Below are 21,018 nucleotides of genomic sequence, written 5' to 3'. Positions count from 1 at the left end.
CTGTTTGTGCTTTTTGCTCATCTAACAGGTGTGTTGTGTATCTCACTGTGGTTTTAACTGCGTCCCCCAGTGACTAATGATGTTGAGCCTCTTTTCGTGGGCTTATTTGCCATCCATGTATCTTTTTTGTGGTATCTGATCCAGTCTTTTGCCCATTTAAAAAAAGTGTTTTCTTTTCTTATTCTCCTTATCAATTTGACCGTAAATTTTGAATACAGAGAGACCCAGACAGTACGTGGCTGTATTTTCAAGGTTGGCCTCTGTTAATGATTATGTAAGTTTGTGGAATGAAAACTACTGTGGAAAAAAAATAGAGATTACAGAGGCTGATTTTTTTTAATGTGAATTTGGATGTAAAAACCTTTAAAGATTTTTTTAAAATTTATTTTATTTAAAAAAAATTTAATATTTTCTTATTTTTGAGAGAGAGAGACAGAGCGTGACTGGGGGAGGGGCAGAGAGAGAGGGAGACACAGAATCCCAAGTAGGCTCCAGGCTCTGAGCTGTCAGCACAGAGCCCGATGTGGGGCTTGAACCCACGAACCGTGAGATCATGACCTGAACTGAAGTTGCATGCTTAACTGACTGAGCCACCCAGCGCCCCACTTTTTAAAAAAAGTTTTTAAATATTTAGTTTTGAAAGAGCGAGAAAGAGGGAGAGAGAGAGAGAGTGGGGGAGGGAGACACAGAAAACGAAGCAGGCTCCAGGCCCTGACCTGCCAGCACAGAGCCTAACATGGGGCTCAAACTCATAAGCTGTGAGATCACGACCTGAGCCAAAGTCCGATGCTTAAAACCGACTGAGCCACCCAGGTGCCCCCTCATTTCTGATAGAATGTTCCACATTCCTTCACTGAGCTCTCTAGCTGCTGATGTCGTGTTTTCCTAATGTGGTTTAGTGGATTTTTTGATGCATAACACGAGACATGTAAAAATAAACTGACAATAATGCAGATTAAAACAAAAATGTCATGGTGCCCCTTCTCCAGAGGTTGTGGTAGGTTGTTACAAGGTTTGGGGGACTGGTCAACTGGTGAGATTCTGTTATTCTGCAAGGACGACTTAGGACAGTGGTGCTCATACCCACTGACATTTGGAATCACCTGGAAGTCTGTCCAGACCACACCCCAAGTCAATTAATCAGCTGCCTGGCAGGTGGAGCCCTGCCTCAGTCATTTAGAAACTCCCAGGGCAGCATGTAGACAAGCTCCAAGCTTGTGGGCCAGGGGAGCTGGCTGTTTGGGTCTTTTTGTTTTAACTTAATATTTCTTTATAACAAAGCCAAAGAAATCCCAAAGCTTCCTTTGGAAGACACTTTATTTTTTTAAAATGTTTATTTATTTTTGAGAGAGAGGGAGGGCACAGGAGGGTGGGAGTGGTGGGAGGGTGGGTAACAGGGAAGGGGGAAGGGGAGGAGGAGGGACAGAGAGAGAGAGAAAGAGAGAGAGAGAGAGAATTCCAAGCAGGCCCTGAGCTATCAGTGTGAAGCCCGACACAGGGCTCGATCTCATCGACCAACATGAGGTCATGACCTGAGCTGAAATCAAGAGTTGGATGCTTAATTGACTGAGCCACCCAGGTGCCCCAGAAGACACTTTAAAACTCTGCTGAATAACATCTGTGAGGTAGGAAAGTTGCTTGTTTTGGCCTCCATGGGGATATTCTTGTCCACATCACCCATCAGTGACCATTTCAGGTGACTGCTCTCCATAGTTGATATAACTGAGGCTTCTAGAAGGACCTAAAATAGCTTCTCTTGAAGCCTTAATTTTTTTTTTGTCAGAGGTTTCTTTCCAGATACCTTATTTATATTGTGCAAAGTCATGCCCCCCCCTCCCCGCCCCCCCCCCCCCCCCAGTTCAAAGCTCTTTTACACCAAACACACTTTTTAAATCATGCATCTGTATTCTTGTAACAAAATTCTTCTGAGTTGTAAGAATATAGAGACTGGACAGTCTGAGAGCATCAGTGATCGTCAGTGATCTTTGCCTCATCTGGAAGCTGGTCAGAAAGGCAGAATCTCCAGCCCGAGTGCAGACCCCCCTGAGTAAGAATCTTCCTTTAGCGAGACCCCCCAAAGATTTACATTACAGATGGAGAAGCACAGATTTAGAAAGCACCACATTCTTTATTACTCTTAGCCTAAAAATTCTATACGTGAGATAGATGGTCCTTTTCAGGTTTGTCTGATTGACTCTTGTTACCTAAAAAATGTGTTAAGTCACCTTTGCAAAATGAGGCTATAATTAGTGTCGTTCCCTAGGACAGCAGGTCAATGGTTAATGTGTCAGTAAAGCATAATGTCAGTGCCCTCTAGCTAGAGGCCACTGAGGACGCACCTATGGTCAAATAAAGCCGGGTGTATTATTCACTGCAGCAAAGGAGTGTGTCCCCTGGGGACTTGCAGGGTGTCTCAGAGGAGGAGGGATGTGTGAGAGGATGGAGGCCTGTGGTGGGTAATTCGAGGGGAGGGATCAGCTAAGCAGGGCTCTGCTCTGGGTTGGATGCCCTCAGGAGAGGGCTGGTCCTATGACTAAGTATCCTGATAATTTGTACCTAGGAGGGTATACTTGGTAATCAAGCAGCATCGCTTGTTACTTGGGCGGGGGTGGGGGCGGGAAACGTTTGGTCATTTTTGTGGGTGCCTAGACACAGGACAGTCTTGTTTCTTTCTCATTCCGCCATGGTCCCAGTGTGACATCTTCAGATGTGGGGAGGGGGCATCCTCTATAAGTTTGTAAGTAGGGAGCACCACGGCCTGGCAGTTAGCGCCAGCTGCCAGCAGCCAGGCTGTCTTTCTTCCTCTTCAATGAATATCCAAGGGTCTATTGTGTGTGAGACACTCCTGCTGTGGGTTGGAGGGAGCAGGGGTGTATGATGAGTGGGAGCTGGGCAGTGAGGAGAGACAGGGCCAGACAAGCAGGCAGGCCCCTGGCAGGGAGGTGGTGCAATGTATTTGCACCTTGTCTGCCTCTATCCCCAGGCCGCAGGCCTAGAATTTGCAAAGTGTGGCATAGATGCATATCTTCCACACACTGGTGCTCAGAGTCTGAGTCCCCCTCTGCTCCCACTACCCCTTCGTCTGCGTCTTTGAGGCAGGGAAGTGGGGACTGAAACACAGAGAAACAAAGAGGACAGAGATAGAGAAGCCGACTGAGAGACACAGGTACAGAGACACAGAGATAGACTGAGAGAAAGCATGCCTCCGTGCACCGAGAAACACAGGAGCACACCAGCTCTGGAGTAAGCACACAGCTGAGGAGGGCCGTCTGCAGTTAGGTCTCTGGTTTCCCCTTCTCCCTGGGCTCAGGGACAGACAACAGAGCCCTACGAGAGTCTGCATCCCCAGCTTCCCTTTTGCGGAGGAGGAAGTGCCTTGTCCGGAATCTTTTAGCCAGTGTATGGCACATGCAGTCTGAAATGTGGGTCTCGTAGCATTTATGGTTCAGACGCTGAAGACAAAGTGGAAAGGCATTAACTAAGGGCGGCCACTGGGGGCCTGTCTTAGTCAGCTCAGGCTGCTGTAACAAGCAGCACAGATGGGGCAGCTCACACAACAGACATTTGTTTCTCATGCTTCTGGAGGCTGAAAGTCCAAGATCAGGCTGCTGGCAGATTCAGTTCTTTTTTTCTTTTTTTAACTTTATTTGTATTTTGGGAGAGAGACAGAGAGAGCAGGGGAGGGGCAGGGAGAGAGAAACAGATCCCAAGCAGGCTCCACACAGTTAGCTCAGAGCCTGCCTCGGGGCTCGAACTCACGAACCATGAGATCACGACCTGAGCTAAAATCAAGAATCAGACATTTAACCAACTGAGCCACCCAGGTGCTCCCAGATTCAGTTCTTGATGAGGGCCTGCTTCCTGGTTTGTAGACAGCTGCCTTCTTGCTGTGTCCTCACATGGTCTTTCCTTGGTGCATCTTGGAAAGAGAGAGCACTCTGGTGTCTCTTCCTTTTCCTATAAGGACACTAATCCCACCATGAGGACCCCATTCTCATGACCTCATCTAGATCTAATCACCTCCTCAAAGCTCTAATTCCTAACACCATTGCATTGGGGGTCAGGGACTGAGCAGATGAATTTGGGTGGGGTGGGAGGGATACCCTTTTCCCTCTGGATTTCCTCACACATCAAGTGCATGGGAGTGCTGAGTCTGGCTTTCTTTGTGCAGGAGAAGCTCCTGACGGAACGAGAAGCCGCTGTCCTGCAGAGCCAGCTGGAGGAGGGCCGAGAGGTAGTGTCCCTCCTGCAGGCACAGAGAGCCGAGCTGCAGGCCCAGGTAGGGTGTCACACTCAGATGTCCACTGCTCGCCATTGGGAATTCACACCACACACGTCAATAGGGTTCTACAACACATTTTATTCAGGTGTCACGTGCATGCAGAAAAGTGTACAAGTATCCATCTGAGGGAATTCTCACGAGTGTCACATGCCTGTGTATCCAGTGCTCAGAGCCAGAAACAGGCCATCCTGAGTAGCGTGACCAGCTATCCTGCTTTAAGTGAGGATTTCCCAGGATGCAGGACTTTCAATGCCCAGACTGGCCAAGTCCTGGGCAAACGGGAACCATGGTTCATGCTATTCCCAGGCCCCTCAGGGGTTCCCCTTGTGCCCACTTTGAGTCACCACCACTCCCCACCAAGGGTAAGGCTGTCCTGACTCCTGCACAATTGATCTGTTTTGCCTGCTTTAACCTTATCCTTAAAAATAAGAAGAGATGGACACATATTGGGATTTCTATCCTCCCAATCTATGCTTCCTATTTCTCTTTTCATGACCTAAAATCTCCCCTTTGGAATTTGATTACAGGCGTGGGAAAGGGTGGTCATGTCAGTGTTTGCCTCCCCTCAGGATTCATTTGTATAAAGCTCCCATTTCTACCCCTCCCCCCCCTTTTTTTTGGCAAAGCTTAATCTGAAAACTAAAGTCACCGGAAGAATGCTCTCCTGTTTCTGTGGCCTTCCTTCTTGGTTAGTGAGCTTCGTGGTTCACACCCCTGATTCCTTCCAGTTTGCTTTCTCTCATTACTATCCCGTTGTAATGGGAGACATTGGGTTAGAATACTAAACCTTCATATACTGTGCAACTACATTCCAAAATCAAAAAATAAATGGACATTTGGTTTGACAAGTACACATGAAGGGACAAGAGAAGAAAAAGTTTTGGACTATTTAGGAAACCTGGAACATTTATATGTTATATGTTACTCTGTCTCTATCCAATGTCTGCAAAATCAAAAAAAGTTAACGCCACACAGATCTGGTGCTTTTGTAGGTATTCAGTGCCCTCCAGATCTGCCCGGAGTTTTATGAGGGGACCATTGAGTTCCAGAATCTTCATTTCTGCCCCACCACACACTGTCACTATGCAGCAACTCTCAGGGGCCACTGAAAGCAAACCAGGGTCTGGTGATTATCTCCCGAGGTAAAAATCACAGCTCGAGAAATCAAGTACTGCCCTGAAAACTCATCCTTTCATGACAAACCATGGGTTGGGGACCAGATGCACCATTTTGGTGACTTGGTAATTTGTGGCTTCCTCTGAGGCCCTGGAAGAATGGAGTGAGAGTGAGTGAATGTGTGTGTGTGTGTGTGTGTGCACATACGTGTATGTATATGTGTTTATGTGTGTAGATATACATGTGTGTATGTGTATATGTGTGTGCATGTTGTGTACTATATATATGTCTATATTCATATATGTGTATATATGTACGACTTTGTATGAACATACGTGTGCACGTGTTTATGTATATACGTGTGTATGTAGGCGTGCACGTGTGTGAATGAGATTGGAGAAGTGGATGCAAGCCCACTGGTCCTAGAGACTGGTGTTTTCCAAACCACTGTTTACAATGTATTATTGGGTTGTAAAATGACTTCAGCAGAATTGAGTGGCATTAATAAAGAAGAAATTGACAACACTAGACTAAGATAGAATAAGAAATAACAGAGTACATGGCATGTAACAGTGGGATTTGCTTTGTGAAACCTGTGTTTTAAATATATATGTTTGCATATTTAAATATATATATTTGCTCAAATGCACACACACACATGCACACACACGTTTGTATGATGTGTATGGTTTGTGGTGTTAAATGTGGCTCTTCAAGTGGGCGTGGTGACAAAGTTGAAAACCCTGCCCTAGATACTGAGAAAATGAAAGAGCCCAGCTGATGTGGTAAATTCCTGTTCCGGGGCAAAAAGGTTTCTGTCTCTATGTACATATATGTATTTATTGAATGTAAAAGTAAGACATTTCATGAAGGATCAACCTAGTTTCTGAGGACGTGAAATAAATCTGCTTGGCCACATGTCCCCTCCCATAGTTGCTGCAGGAAGGCTTATAGGTTTTGCTCTGACATTGTTGTCTCTCTAAATTGGGGATCTTCACTTTTTCTGTGCCCTGCCCCACCCCCCAGCAGTCTGGCAAAGTCCGTGGTCCACTTCTCAGAAAAATGTTAAAGGCATATAATAAAAATAAAGAACGTACAATTAAAAGAAAACCAATTATATTGAACCAGTTATCAAAATATTACCAAATCATTTTCTATATAATAATACATGTGCTTATATTAAATACAACTAGCAGTGGGTCTAATGCAACACAAGTTGTGTTTTCTCTCGCTGCTGTAAGGAATTACTAAACATGCAAGGGCTTGAAACAGTAGTCCCTTGTCTCGCACTTCCATAAGTTAGAAGGCTGGGTGGGCTTGGTTGGTTTTTCTGCTCTGGGTCTCACAAGGCTGATACAAAGTTGTCGGCCGGCCTCCTTATCTGAAGGCTCTTGGTGGAGAATCTTCCAGTCTCAATCAAGTTGTTGGCAGAACTCAATTCTGTGTGCAGGTGGGATTGAGGACCCTATTTCTTGCTGGCTGTTGGCCAGGAATTATTCTAGAAGCCGCACACATGCCTTGGCTTATGGCCATCCTCAAATCCAGCAACAGTGCATGGAATCTTTCTCAGGCATCTAATCTCTCTGACTTGTGCTTTTAAGGGCTCATGTGATCAGGAATAGTCTATAATAATCTCCCTATTTTTTTTAAGTCCACTGATTGAGAGCCTTAATCACATCTGCAAAGTCCCTTTGCCATGTAACCTAACATATTCATGGGCGGAAAGCTAAGGGGCAAAGGTCATGGGGACCAAAGTCTGCCTAATTAGCACTAATTAAAACACAGATGTGGCTGGGCCCACCCAAGAGTTTCTGACTCGTTCTGGGATGTGGCCCAAGAATTTGCATTTCTAGACTTCCAGCTGATGATGCTTCTGGTCTAGGAATCACACTTTGAGAACACTGGTGTAGGGGTGGGCCCTAGGTTGGGTCAGAATGTTCTACATCTGGCCTACCTTAGTCCCTGGCTTGGGGCTTTCACATCCTATTCAGGAGTTGTTCATGGCTGGCTTTTTGTTGATTTTGAAAGGTTTTAGTGACTGCCCAATAGAGTAGCTAAGCTGAGTGCTCTAAGGGAGATTTGGTGGCTTAGCCCCTCAGTAGTGCCAATGCTGACTAGGGACAGGGGAGGGGGGTGGGGCAAGGAGAACTCCTTGTAGCCTGAGGGCTCCAACCTGGCACAACCAAGGCATATGGTTCTGCCTGTGGTTGGAGCTACTGATCCTTCCAGAGCCCTCCATAGCATGGTCCTCAGCGTGAGGTCCCTAAACCAGCAACATCAGCATCACCTGGGAACTTGTCAGAAATGCACATTCACAGGCCCGGCCCGGCCCAGACCTACTGAGTCAGGAACTTTGGGGTGGGGCCCAGCAATCTCTGTTTTAACAAGCCCTCCAGGTGGTTTTGCAGGCTCAAGTTTAAGAACCCGCGTCCAGGGGTACTTGGGTGGCTTAGTCAGTTAAGTGTCCAACTTCAGCTCAGGACATGATCTCACAGTTCGTGGCTTCAAGCCCACGAACTCTGTGCTGACAGCTCAGAGCCTAGAGCCTGCTTCGGATTCTGTCTGTCTCTTTCCCTCTTTCTCTGCCCCTCCCCTCTCATGCTCTGTCTCCTCAAAAATAAATAAACATTAAAAAACAAACAAAACACTAGTCCAAAGGATGGAAGAAACAGCACCCTCAGAGCTGGCAGCCCCTTCTTTGAAGCCAAACATAGTCCATGCATGAGATCACTGGGATGGCGCTTCCTAGAGGTGGAAGAAAAGGGACAGGCACTTCTGGCTCCCTAAATTACATTTCAGTGAGAGTTTCTGAGGCAGGGACATGGAAAGAGTCGTGTATTACTTGGAAAGAGTGAACCTCTCGAGTATCATTTCTCATTAAAGTTGCCTAGCACCATCTAGTGGTAGATTTTGGGAAGACAGCATGTAATCCGTGAAGGACACTTGATTTCTTCCATTTCCTTCTTAAATTGTTTTTCTTTTTTTTTAATTGAAGTAAATTAGTATACAGTGTTATGTTAATTTCACGAGTACAATGTAGTGATTCAACAATTCTATGTGTCAGTGCTCATTAAGATAAGTGTACTTTTAATCCCCTTTATCTGTTTCACCCTTCCCCTCTGCCCCCTCTGCTCTGGTGACCACCAGGTTGTTCTCTGTATTTAAGACTCTGTTTTCTTTGTCTGTTTTTTTCTTTGTTTGTCCACTTACTTTGTTCCTTAAATTCCACATGTGAGTGAAATCATATGCTATTTGTTTTTCTCTGATTTATTTCACTTAACATTATACCCTTTAGTGCATCCATGTTGTTGCAAATGGCATGACCTCTTTTTTTTTTTTTTATGGCCTGAACGGTATTCCATTGTATATGTATATACCACATACATCTTCTCCATCCATTCATCTACTGAATGGGAGGAGATATTTGCAAATGACATATCCAATAATGGGTCAATATCCAAAATATATAAAGAACTTACACAACTCAACACCAAAAAAACAACTAACCCAATTAAACATGGGCAGAGGACCTGAAGGGACACTTCTCCAAAGAAGACATACAGATGACCAACAGACCCATGAAGAGATGCTCCATATCACTCATCAGCAGGGAAATGCAAGTCAAAACCACGACGAGGTATCACCTTACACGTATCAGAATGGCTAAAATCAAAAACACAGGAAACAACAAGTGTTTGTGAGGATGTGGAGAAAAAGGAACCTGTTTCCTTTTTTAAAAAGACCTTGGACCCAAAGGAATCTGGGGGCCTAAGAGGACCAAAGCAGGAAGTCACCCGTCCAGATGGGGCTCACTGTGAGGCACTGCCAGGGTCCCATTGACCCATGCTGTGCAAAAGCAAGCCCCACAGCTGTGCTTGAACGCTGACTCCTTCGTTCATCCGTGACTGCCAAGTTCCATGTGAGGTTCAGCAAATACCGATCAGAGCATGATGTAGCTCCTGCCTGCAGCGGCTTACAGACGACCTAAACGGTCCAAGGAGAAACACAGCAGTCACTCTTGCTTAGGATGAAGGTCGGGTTGCAGCACGGCCCACACCTTCCACCTGCCTCGCTCTCCAGTCTCCATGCAGCTACTCCCCTCCAAGAAGCCCTGGGCTGGGAGTGAGATGCTCTCTCTTCTTCTCCTGACCCTCCTGTGGTTTCTGGCACCTGCCCCTTGGCTCATCACGTCTCCTCTTTCTGGAAGCACCTTCTCTTCTTCAGTACCCAGGACTGGCCTTCTCTGACATCTTCCAGCACCTGAGGGCCTCCCTGTACTTTGTGATGCCCTGGGCATGTCTCTGTGACCGAGCCACCTCCCCACACTGGGCTGTGGGCTCTAAGGAGGAGCGTCCGCATCTCATTCTCAGGCAGCCAAGCTGGTGCCAAGGTTGTACACATCAGAGATGTCTCTTTAGCCCCCTTTAAGGCGGTGAAAGTGGGGCTCTTATTATTTTTCTTGCACACCCCTCTTCTGATACCTCCCAGGGCAGGTATCCATCCCGCAAATTCCATCAGAGGACAGCCATCACCCACCCACCCACCCACCCCCAACAGCAAACCACCAGCTCGTGAGACACAAAAAATCATGCTTGCCCTGTAAGGTTCAAAGGTTACAGGTGACATTTTTCTAGTTTCTGATTTCCCGGTTTGTGACAATGCTTTGCTATTCCGTTTACCATTTAAAAGTTGGCTAAGTGAAGGTGCTCAGGGACGGAGGGGTCTGTGCGTGGATCACCCTCAGTCTCCCCCCAGGTCTTCAGTGAGAACACGCTGGTGTTGCTTGCCTGTTGATGTGTGGGAATAGGGGGTTTTCCAAGGGCCTGGAGTGAGTGCACGTGTGTGTGTGTGTGTGTGTGTGTGTGTGTGTGTGTGCGCACGCACGTGTACTGCTCACCTGCAGCTGGGAGGAGGCTGACACAGGGAGGCCCATGGTTTCAGGAAGTGTCTCAGACCCTGCACAGGTGGCTCTGAATCCTGTACTTATTGGTAAGTCATTTTGTGCCTGTGTGCCTCAGTTTCCTCATCTGTAAAGTGGGTGCAGTAGCAGCCCCTGCCCATATGGTTGCTATGAGGCTCATGACTTGTTCCCAGTGAGAAGTTGCCAGCACAGACCATTGTCCCCACCCCGGGCCAGGGAACCCATACCCAAAGGGGGCAGTCAATTCGCTTCACTCATAATCTTTGCTTATGTTTACTCTGTTCTGGAACACTTCAAACATATACAAAAGTGAGAGGACAGTCTCATGAGTGCCCGTACCCCCATCCTCCAACACATGGTCCCTCCTTCATCACCTGCACTCCACATACCCCCATGTGATTGTGAAGCAATCCCTGACACCAGACCATCTCATCTGGCAGTATTTCAACTGTACCTCTAAAAGATGAGGGCTGCTTTTATAGAATGTGAGGCTGTTAACCCACCTTAAATATTTTTTTTAATGTTTATTTTTGAGAGAGAGAGAGTGCACTTGCAGGGGAGGGGCAGAGAGAGAGGGAGACAGACACAGAATCTGAAGCAGGCTCCAGGCTCCGAGCTGTGCTGCCGGGGCCCCAGCGTGGCCAAGGTCCCCCAGGCTTGTTCTTGGGACTGCTCCGTAGAAAAGAACGTCTGACTTCAGGGTTCTTCCACTCCTGGATGGCTTCTTGTCTCTGAGATTCGAGCTTCAAAGGGGGTCTTTTAAATTCCTTATTTCCTGGAAGCATTTCCTAGAGTGTATGAACCCTGGCGTAGGTAAGAAAATGTGGCCGCACCAGGAATTAGTGGTATGCCTTGGTATTTGACATGACAGGTAACTGAATTTAAAATCTTTTTTTTTTTTTTTTTTTTTTTTTTAACGAGGAACAGAAACTCGATCACAATAGCTTAAGCAGGAAAGGGTGCGCTGTAATTTTCTTTTGAAATAATTTTAGACTTCTCAAATGCTACAAAAATAGCACACAGGTTTCTCACAGACTCTTCACCCAGCTTCCCCAAATGTTAGCACCTTCACTACCACAGAACCATGTCAGGAAATTAACGACAATACCATCCTGGTAATAGACTTGACAAACACTTCACAAATACCCCACCAACATTTTTTTCCGGTCCTGGATCCTACTTGCAATTTAGGTGTTGTGTCTCCTTAGTCTCCCCAATCTGGGATAGTCCCTGCCTTTCTCTGTCTTTGATGACCTTGATGGAATTATTTTGTGGAATGTCCCTCCTTTTGGGCTCCTCGATGTTTTTTCAGGATTAGGCTGAGGCTATGCATTTGTGGCTGGAATCCACAGGAGTGATGTGTCCTCAGTGCGTCTCATCAGGGGAGTGTCATGTGGGCATGTCTTCCTGCCGGTGATGTAACTTGGATCACTTGGTTAAAGTGGCGTCTGCCGGGTTTCTCTACTGAGAAGATACTCTTTTTTCCCCCAGAGGAGCAAGATATAAAAGGTCGTTTATGAGATTTGAGAGCAGGGTGTGGGGCAGGAACCAGGAACTTGGATCTGAGGCAGCTGCTTACTCCCTCTCTTTCTTCTCTCTCATCTCTGTTCGCCTTTGCCCTTAGGCTTCATTTCTCTGCCCCTCGGGAGAATTGCCTTTGTCAGTTTCTCCATGCACGTTATGAAAGATGGCCACTCCAAAATGGCGGCCCCAAGGTTATATGAATCTGCCACCCACTCTCTGTTGTTTTTGAGATCCCTTTCCAAATTCCACAGGGAGGAAGCATGTGATAGGCCTGCCGGAATCAGGCCCAGCCCTGGTTCTGTAGGTCTGGTCAGGAGAGTGGAGTCACACTGCTGCTGGGACTCCTCTATGAGTGAGATGGTACAGGTATCAGACAAGGGGGATGACATAGGCTGACAGATGACTTCCCAAGTGTTGAGTATATGTACCCCTTCTTTTCCTCCTTCCCTCTCTGCTTCCCTCCTTCCCTCCTTCTCTCTTTCCTTTCCTTTCCTTTCCTTTCCTTTCCTTTCCTTTCCTTTCCTTTCCTTTCCTTTCCTCTCCTCTCCTCTCCTCTCCTCTCCTCTCCTCTCCTCTCCTTCCTTCCTTTTTTCTTTCCTTCCTTCCTGATGCAGTAGATACATTGCTGAAAACCTTTGTAAGCTGTTTTCAAATGTCATCACTTAGGGAACTTCACTATTCTAAAGCGACATCTGTATGTAAAGTGAGGAATCAAGGGCACCTGGGTGGCTCAGTGGGTTAAGTGTCTAACTCTTGATTTTTCTCACGGTTTGTGGGTTCAAGCCCTGCATTGGGCTTCGTGCTGATAGTGCGGAGCCTGCTTGGGATTCTATCTCCTTCTCTCTCTGCCTCCTCCCCCCCCCCCCCCAAATAAATAAACTTTAAAAAAAAAGTGAGGAATCAGGTGTCCTCCTAGGAATAATCATTCTCTAGATTTGTCCAATATGCACATTCAGCTGCATGTGAGATACCTGGTGGCAAACATACATGAAGTTGAATTCAGATACTTGTCCAGCCCCCCCACGACTCACTGTGTGGACCAGAGACAGGGCCAGTAACGTCACGTGGGCACTGGTTAGAATTGTAGAGCCTCTGGCCTCCCCCAGACCTGCTGAGTCGGGATCTGCAGCTTAACAGCGTCCTCCAGTGGTTCAAATATGCAGTGAATTTTGGGATGTTCTAGGTACAAGTGGCTTTTTGGTTTGGTTTGTTTCATTTTGTTTTGAGGACTGATAAGGCACGGTGAATTCTTTTCTACTTGGGAAAATGCGATCGTAAAAGTCACGACTGCACACATACTAAGCTTGTAAATAAATACACATGTTGCTCTTTGCACATTGTTGGGAGCTCTTAAAGTGACTGTAAGGCCACCTTATATTCTGTCATATTTCTATTTTCCTACCTCAATTTGGACTTGTGCTGTGTCAGTATGCACCCGCCCCAACTTAATCATTTCAGTGAAAATAGCATCTTGTCTATTTAGTATGTGTGCTTTTTTTCTATTTATCTTAAATTTTTTTTTAATCTTTATTTTTGAGAGAGATACGTACAGAGTGCGAGTGGGGGAGGGGCAGAGACAGAGGGAGACACAGAATCTGAAGCAGGCTCCAGGATCAGAGCCGTCAGCACAGAGCCCGAGGTGGGACTTGAACTCACAAAACTGAGCTTGGGACCTGAGCTGAAGTTGGACGCTCAATCGACTGAGCCACCCAGGCGCCCCAGGGCAGTTCTATTTATCTTTTAGCCAGGTTTATGCTAACTCAGAATGTGAGTGATACAGTTTATTTGACTTGTACATTTTATTCCACAGACAGGGGTTTTCTTTTTATTTTCGGGGTTTGTCATCCGGAGACGTCTGTGTCTTGGGGAGAGGTGGGGTGGGTTTCCTTACGGCTGTGTCTTTGCCCACAGACGGCGGCCCTGGAACAGGCTATTAAAGATGCCCACGAGTGTTACGATGACGAGATTCAGCTCTATAATGAGCAGATTGAAAGCCTGCGGAAGGAGATTGAGGAGACTGAGAGGAGCCTGGAGAGGTCTTCCTATGACTGCCGGCAGCTGGTGGTCGCCCAGCAGACCCTGAAGAATGAGCTGGAGCGGTACCACCGGATCATTGAGAACGAAGGCAACAGGTATGGTCACAGACGGGCACGGCCCAGAGGCTGCGCGTCTCTCTCCGTCCCGGCCGCTGGCTTAGTTCACAGGTCCTCGTTGGGTGCTTCCTGTGTGCCAGGCACGGTTCCAGGTGGTAGGGGCGTGGCAGGGAAGGAATCGCAACCCCGTGGCCTGGTGGAGCTGGAATGCTAGTTGGGGAGGCAGCTGATGGATGGCTTTGTAACAGATGACAAGTACCAGGGAGTGAATTGTGATGGGGGAGAGGGGAGCGGCAATGGGGCGATGGTGGGAATGTTTGAAATTTTAAGTAGGGTGGTCGCAAAAGACCCCATGGAGAAGGTTGCTTTGGGCCCCACAGGCCTCTGGGGACATAGATGTCTTAGCAGGTGGGATGACCGGGAGTATTTAATGAGATGCTGCAGGTGAGGTGCCTAATGCAGTGCCTGGCACTCGACAAGCGCTCGGAGGTGTTGGTGTTATTACTGCTGCTACTGTCATTGCTTTTGTCACCTGGTCGCGTCAGTAATGTGGCTGTCAATGCACTGGCTCGTCTTGTTCATAGTGGAGCCGTGAGTTAAGCTCCATTAACTTCAGGATAGCTGAGAAATTACCTCTATCCCTATCCCCTACCCCTGTCCCTACCCCTATCCTCTATCCCTGTCCCTATCTCCTGTCCCTATCCCCTATCCTTATGCCCTCTCCTTATCTCCTGTCCTAGTCACCTATCCCTATCCTTATCCATGACATTATCCCTATCCCTGTTTGTCTCCCTATCCCCTATCCCTATCTGCATCCCCATCCCTATCTCTCTCTCTCTCTTCCTCTTCCTCTTCCCCTGTCTCTATCTCTGCATCGTCTACACCGACACCTACAGTCTCCATCATGACTCTGTCATCTGGGTGTACTGACACCTACATTTACATCTGCATCCACAGCCACACCATCCACCTGTACATGTATGCCACATTACCTGTGTCGTCTGCTTCTGTGTCATATAATCTGTACCTGCACCGACAGCATTACGTTTACACTGACACCTGTAACATCTACCCCTACACCTATCCCTACATCTACATCATCTCCGCCTACCCATACACTTACGTCTACACCATCTACGTGTATACCGTCCACACCTCCATCTACATCACCTCCATCCACATCTACACCTACGTCATCTAGGTCTATGTCATCTTCATGTGTGTGCACACTTACACCTGTACCTACATCAAGCGTGTCTGCACCTACGTCATGTCCGTGCACACCTATATCATGTACATGTGCATCTCTCCATGTGTGCATCTGCATTATTTATATCTACACCTACATCATCTATATCTGTGTCCATGTCCCTGGCCATATCCATAGATGTCATTCAGAGAGCAGATTGGAGACTCATAGAAGTTACCTCATAGAAGGACTGTCACTTTATTAAGTTGTGGTTCTTTGATTAAGTTTTGCTGATTTGGGGGTTTAGACTGCATTAAAAGAGAAGCACCCAGAATTGCCCCACCAGGAGCAGTTCTTTCCTTGTCTCATGAAATTTTAAGTAGGATGGTCGCAAAAGACCTCATGGAGAAGGTTGCTTTTGGCCCCACAGGCCTCTGGGGATGTAAATGTCCCCATGGGTGCTCTGTCTTGGCCGTGAGTGCTCCAATGTTTTAGCAGAGAAAGCAAGATTTTCTTTTTCTTTCTCTAGTTATGGTCAGTGGATTGTTGCGTAATCCTACATTATATTTGCGTCACAGTGAACGCTTTATGCACGCATGAAAATATGTCTTGAACTGGCATTTAAGTGACTGTGTGGAGATTTTTGTTTTGGAGGCAAGACTTCATAAAAAGGTCATTGGGTTGCCTTTTTGCTGGTTTGCTTAGAACTTTGAATTTTGTTGTAATTTCAAGTTGGTAGAAATGTTGTAAGCATAGAACAAGGAACTCCTGAACACTCTTTTCTCAGACTCACCACTTGTCTACGTTTTGTCTCAATTGCGTAGTCAGTTTTTTCTCTACTTATATATAATGCATATTATGTTTTAAAAAAGAATTGGGGATACCATATCCTGGTTGCTGTAAATACTTCCACCTGAGCTCACTACTTTTTTATTAAAAAAAGCAAAAACAAAAACTCTGTTCAACAGAGAAGTGCCATTTTTTAGATTACAAGCAACCCCCATTTTATAATTCTCCTGTGTGTTTCACAGGGTATGACTCGAGCTCAAAGAAACCCTTCACATCCTCATCTAGTGTATAAGTGTGTATATGTTTCATGAATAGTGTGATTTAGAGAAAGCTTTCCTCATTTTTGGTCACATTAAAGAGTCACTCTTAATCCCCCACCATCTGTTTGGTTTGATGAATTCAAGATGGCGATCATCCTCTTTCTGGTTCTTTCTCCAGGCTGAGCTCTGCCTTCATTGAAACTCCTGTCACCCTGTTCACCCCAAGCCATGGAACCTTTCTCAGCTCTCGGCTTGGTGGGAAAGGTAATGCTTCCTAACCCTGGCTTCTGCTGTTTTCTATCATGGAAAAGTGGGGGGAAAAATCAAACGGCTTTCTTCTTGAACTTAACATTTATGCTTCCTTCTGATCCATTTGGAAATTAAATGCTTTTATATGAGGTCTTCTCTCTCTGATTCACTCCCACAGGTGCTGAGTGACTGAGCCAGAATGTTTACAAGGAGAAAAATTAGACTGGGGGATAGGCCACCTTGGGAATGTCATCCTTGAACTTGAAGCATTAAATTGGGGGGAAATATAATTCAATATTCACCTTAGCAAAGGAAATGAGCAATGCCGTGCAAAAAGTGCTTAATGCGGTGTCTGGGGCAGAGTCAACGCTCAATTATCGCTCACTTCTCTTCCATGCAAAACCAAGCACAACCAGCTTGGTTGGCAACCATGGCTTCCATCTTTCACATTTGGTCCTTTGGGGATGGTTTCATGCAGCTGAGAGATGTTACCTCACAGCTAAATCTCCCTAGTGCTGAACAAACACAGTGTTGTAGGAGAAAAGAAGAGGGTGTTGCCTATAGTGCTTTCAAATCCACGTCCCTCAGAGAGCCCAGAGGGATTTGTGGAAATGGGGTTTCGGAGTCTGAACGTGTTGGAAGGGGGCAGCAGTCCCAGGGACTGGGACTGGCTCTGGGAGCATGCGGCCACACACAGGGCCCTGTGCACACAAGGGTCCCCACACTTGGTGTAGTGCTCTGCTGTCACTGTCTTGAAATTCTTTTTGTTTTTTCTGTATTAAAAAATTTTTTTTTAATTTTGAGGGTGGGGGGAGAGATAGAGAGAGAGAGGGGATGCACACACGTGGGAGAATGGCAATGAGAGAGGGAGAGAGAGAACCCCAGGCAGGCTCCACACTGTTAGTGCAGAGCCCAACGTGGGGCTTGAACTCGCAAACCACAAGATCATGACCTGAGCTAAAATCAAGAGTCGGGGGCTCAATTGACTGAGCCACCCAGGCACCCCACTGTCTTGAAATACTTCATGATTTTGAACAGGGCCTTTCCCTCTTGTACCGGGCCCTGAAATTCTGCACCAGTTCCTGTAAGCCCCCCCTTCCCCCAGCAGGCTACCTTAGACAAGTCCCTTTGCACATCCCTTCCTCCCTTATGGCTTCATGGCTCATTTCTGCCATTCCCTGGTCACTCAGCTGTCTGAGTCAACCCGTGCTAGGTGCCTTCGTTTTGTCTGTCAGTCCTCTGGTTCATGGCGGGAGGGCATGGATAAGACCTCTGAGATGAAATCTGCTTGCGAGTGGAGTTGAAAAGCCTCATAGACGAGGCAAGGCGAGATTGTGTGTGTTTTCTTAACCGTTCAGTTTTTCCTTTTAGAAGACAGCCTTGGGATCAGGGGATTCCCATCATTTCTGAATTTAGTACCTTGCTTCCTCTTTGGCCCAGGAGGAAAGGGATGCTACTGAAGGGGCATTTGTATCTATTTAGCTTGGGATGCGTGTGGAGCACGGGAGATTGAGTCCCCTGCCTGAGGCCATTCAGAACACACTGGAGGCCCAGTCCACTCTGCGAGGATAACTCTGTAGAATGAGTTCCATTGACTAGCCGGTAGAGCCAAGTATTCACCATGAGCTCAGCAGGGGCTGGGGTGGGGACTCCGAGTGTTACTGCAGTAGAATGTCTCAGTAAGTCGCAGCCAGTGGGGTGGGAACTGTGAGAACTGTCAGAACAGGCAGCACCTTCCCTCCTTTCTGCAAGCCCAGAGGGGTCAAGCGACTTGCCCAGATTCACACAGCTGGTGGCAGAGCTGGGACCTTAATGTGGGCCATGAATGCTGCTGGTCAGATCCAGGCATCTTTCTCTGTTCTTTTTGCCCCATGTATGGTAAACTCTACTCCTACGCTAGGCCTTGGTCTCCAAAATAGCATATTTTCCCACAAACACATTTTCTTCCTCTTCCATTGACAAACTTGACTTATGCCCCTGCCCCCTCCCCCCCTTTTTTTTAGATCTCACTAGGGCTGTGCAGGATATAACAGCAGCAAAACCAAGACAGAAAGGTCTCCCCAAGAACATTCCAAGGAAAAAGGAGATTATAGCTAAAGACAAAGCTGATGAGAGTCTGGAAGACATACCACTGAAAGGTCCAGAAGACACAAAGCTGGTGCAGGTGGTACCCAAAGAAGAAGGTGAGTCTAAGCTTGAATTAGGAGCCGAAGAAGCAAGTCTCCCAACCCCAGAAGGGGCTCCAGAAGACGTGCCAGATGGAGGGCAGATAAGCAAAGCCTTTGGGAAACTGTTCAAGAAGGTCAAAGACAAAGTGAAAAGCCCCAAAGAACCCGAGCCTCCGGCTGACCTCTACACCAAAGGGCGGTACGTGCTGGTTTCTGGGGATGCCAGTTATGTGGACCCTGGGTTCTGTTCCTTCTCCATCCCAGCCAAAGGCGGAGTGGTTATTTCCATTGAGGATGACTCTGTACATCGCGACAGCACTGTGGAGCCCTCTCCTGAGCCGCCCGGGCCCCCTGTGGAGAATGGACAGGGGGACCTTCAGGAGAAGGAAGGCGGAAAGGCACCTAACCAGCATACTGCCGACAAGAAGAATGAGATTAGTGCCGAAGAACCGAAAGGGCCTGGGGAGAAACATGATGACCAGAAGGAAGAGAAGGAAAAGGAGGAGGAGGAGGAGGAGGAGGAGGAGTCGGAGGAGTCCAAGGGGCCCTGTCCCGTGATCACACCTGGTCCAGAGGGACCATCTACACCCCAGTCGCAAAGGCCTGGGGTCGGTCAGGGTGGATCTGGGGGGCATACAGCTAGGAGCAGTGATGCACCGGAGAGAAGTCCGCCCAGGACTTTGGCATATGAGAAGGTGGAAGTGATGGAATCCATTGAGAAGTTTTCCACGGAGAGCATCCAGACGTATGAAGAAACGGCTGTCATCGTGGAGACCATGATTGGGAAGACAAAGGCAAACAAGAAGAAATCGGGAGAGAAGAGCTCTTAAAATGCCCGGGGTCAGTGGGAAACAACGTCTTTGGGGCCACTGTAGGGGAAGTGCCTTGATATTTTAGAACAGATGACAAAAGAGTGAAGGTTCCTTGTTTGGATTAGACCATAGTTGGCCCTTCTGACGTTGCCAATGAAGCCTTAATTAAAAAGTTTTCTTTGCTTGCACACCCTTTGTCTAATTAACAGGGGCCTTGGGCGTGTAGGTGGGTCAGCCATGCTCAGGACAGGGATGCTCTGTTCAGGGGCCATCAAACCCTGCTCCTTTAAGGAAAGAGACATGCCCTTCATCACCAGTCATGGAGAGACTCATTAGAGAGTCAGGGAGTGTCTGGGCCTCACACAGAAACATGCTAGTGGATGCATTGGTGCCTTTTTATTGCATCTCAAGCACAAACACCTGTTCACATGGAGGAGTGTTTTGTTAGAGGTGCATGATGAAAGGTGTCTGTCTTAGTTTGGGTTCGCTGAGAAGTTGATCCTGAAGCAGAGATTTGAGTGTAGTTTCTTTGGGGGTGTGATCCCAGGAAGCGCCAGAAGTGGGGTGCAAGAGGGAGCCCGGGACGGCAAGGCAGCCAATAAGAGGTCTGCTACCAGATCAGTTAGCACTGCGGGCACTTGGAGCTCAGTCACCCCAAGGGATTCTGGGCGATGGAGTAGAACCCATGCCCCAGAGTTATCCTGCCCGAGTGAGGAGGGAGCTGAAGTATCTCCTCCTGTCCGCCAGTGGGGAGGGCTGCTCCCAGGGCACTGACTTCAGGGGCAAGAAACCCTCAGGTGCAGAAATATAGCTGCAGGCATTTGGACATCGGGCATGGAAATACATGGGTCATGAGGATCTAACTGGGGCACCCAGGCCTTCTGCCACAGCTTATGTCCCGTGTCCTTTTGTCTGAGTACTGAAAATGTTCTCACTGAGAAATTGCAATCCTAGGTCAGGTTCAAAAAGAAAAATCAAATGTCACTGCGTAGTCCCTTGTGGGGATTTAGTTAACTGATTGGTCCAACAAGCACTCATGAGCATATACCATGTGCCAGACAGCGTGCTGTGCTGCTGGGGGGAGATTTTTCACGTTTATCAGTGATCTCAATTATCGTCATATACGTGTATCTGCATGCCCCTCTTGCACACATACACACGCACGTGTACATATAGATACTGTGTCACGTCCTAGGAAACAAATTCCTTCAAACTAGAATTTTTAAAAAATGTTTTAATGTTTACTTATTTTTGAGAGAGAGAGAGAGAGAGAGAGTGAATGGGGAAGGGGCAGAGAGGGAGGGAGACCCAGAATCTGAAGTAGGCTCCAGGCTCTGAGCTGTCAGCACAGAGCCCCACCCAGGGCTCGAATTCATGAAGTGTGAGATCATGACTTGAGCTGAAGTCGGACGCTTAACTGACTGAGCCACCCAGGCGCCCCACTTCAAACTAGAGTCTTTACAAAATTTCTGTGTTGCCTCTAGGCATCTGTTTTTCTACTACTGGTCCAAAAGAATTTTTTTTTTTACTTCTAGCAATTGAGAAACTGCTCCTACCCTATGTAGATGCTCATTTGGGCACTGAAGAAATATGCTTAAAAGGATTATTACATCTG

The 21,018-nt window shown here is 47.2% G+C and overlaps 1 protein-coding gene across 6 annotated transcripts in view; it reads left to right on the top strand.

Annotated features, from left to right (window-relative positions):
• BFSP1 (beaded filament structural protein 1) overlaps positions 1–19,591 on the top strand; it is a 71,753-nt gene extending 52,162 nt beyond the window's left edge. For all 6 annotated transcript variants that reach the window (XM_030310135.2, XM_030310132.2, XM_030310136.2 and 3 more), the window contains 4 exons: positions 4,172–4,279; positions 13,755–13,975; positions 16,353–16,438; positions 18,427–19,591. In XM_030310135.2, coding sequence (XP_030165995.1) covers positions 4,172–4,279; positions 13,755–13,975; positions 16,353–16,438; positions 18,427–19,421 — 1,410 coding nt within the window. In that variant the 3' untranslated portion in view covers positions 19,422–19,591. The remainder of the gene's footprint in view (positions 1–4,171; positions 4,280–13,754; positions 13,976–16,352; positions 16,439–18,426) is intronic.
• The last annotated feature ends 1,427 nt before the right edge of the window (positions 19,592–21,018 follow it).

The sequence above is a fragment of the Lynx canadensis genome, chromosome A3, assembly GCF_007474595.2.
Source record: "Lynx canadensis isolate LIC74 chromosome A3, mLynCan4.pri.v2, whole genome shotgun sequence".
Lineage (NCBI taxonomy): Eukaryota > Metazoa > Chordata > Mammalia > Carnivora > Felidae > Lynx > Lynx canadensis.
Note: the sequence above shows the minus strand (reverse complement) of the source record. Positions and strands in the feature narration are given on the sequence as shown.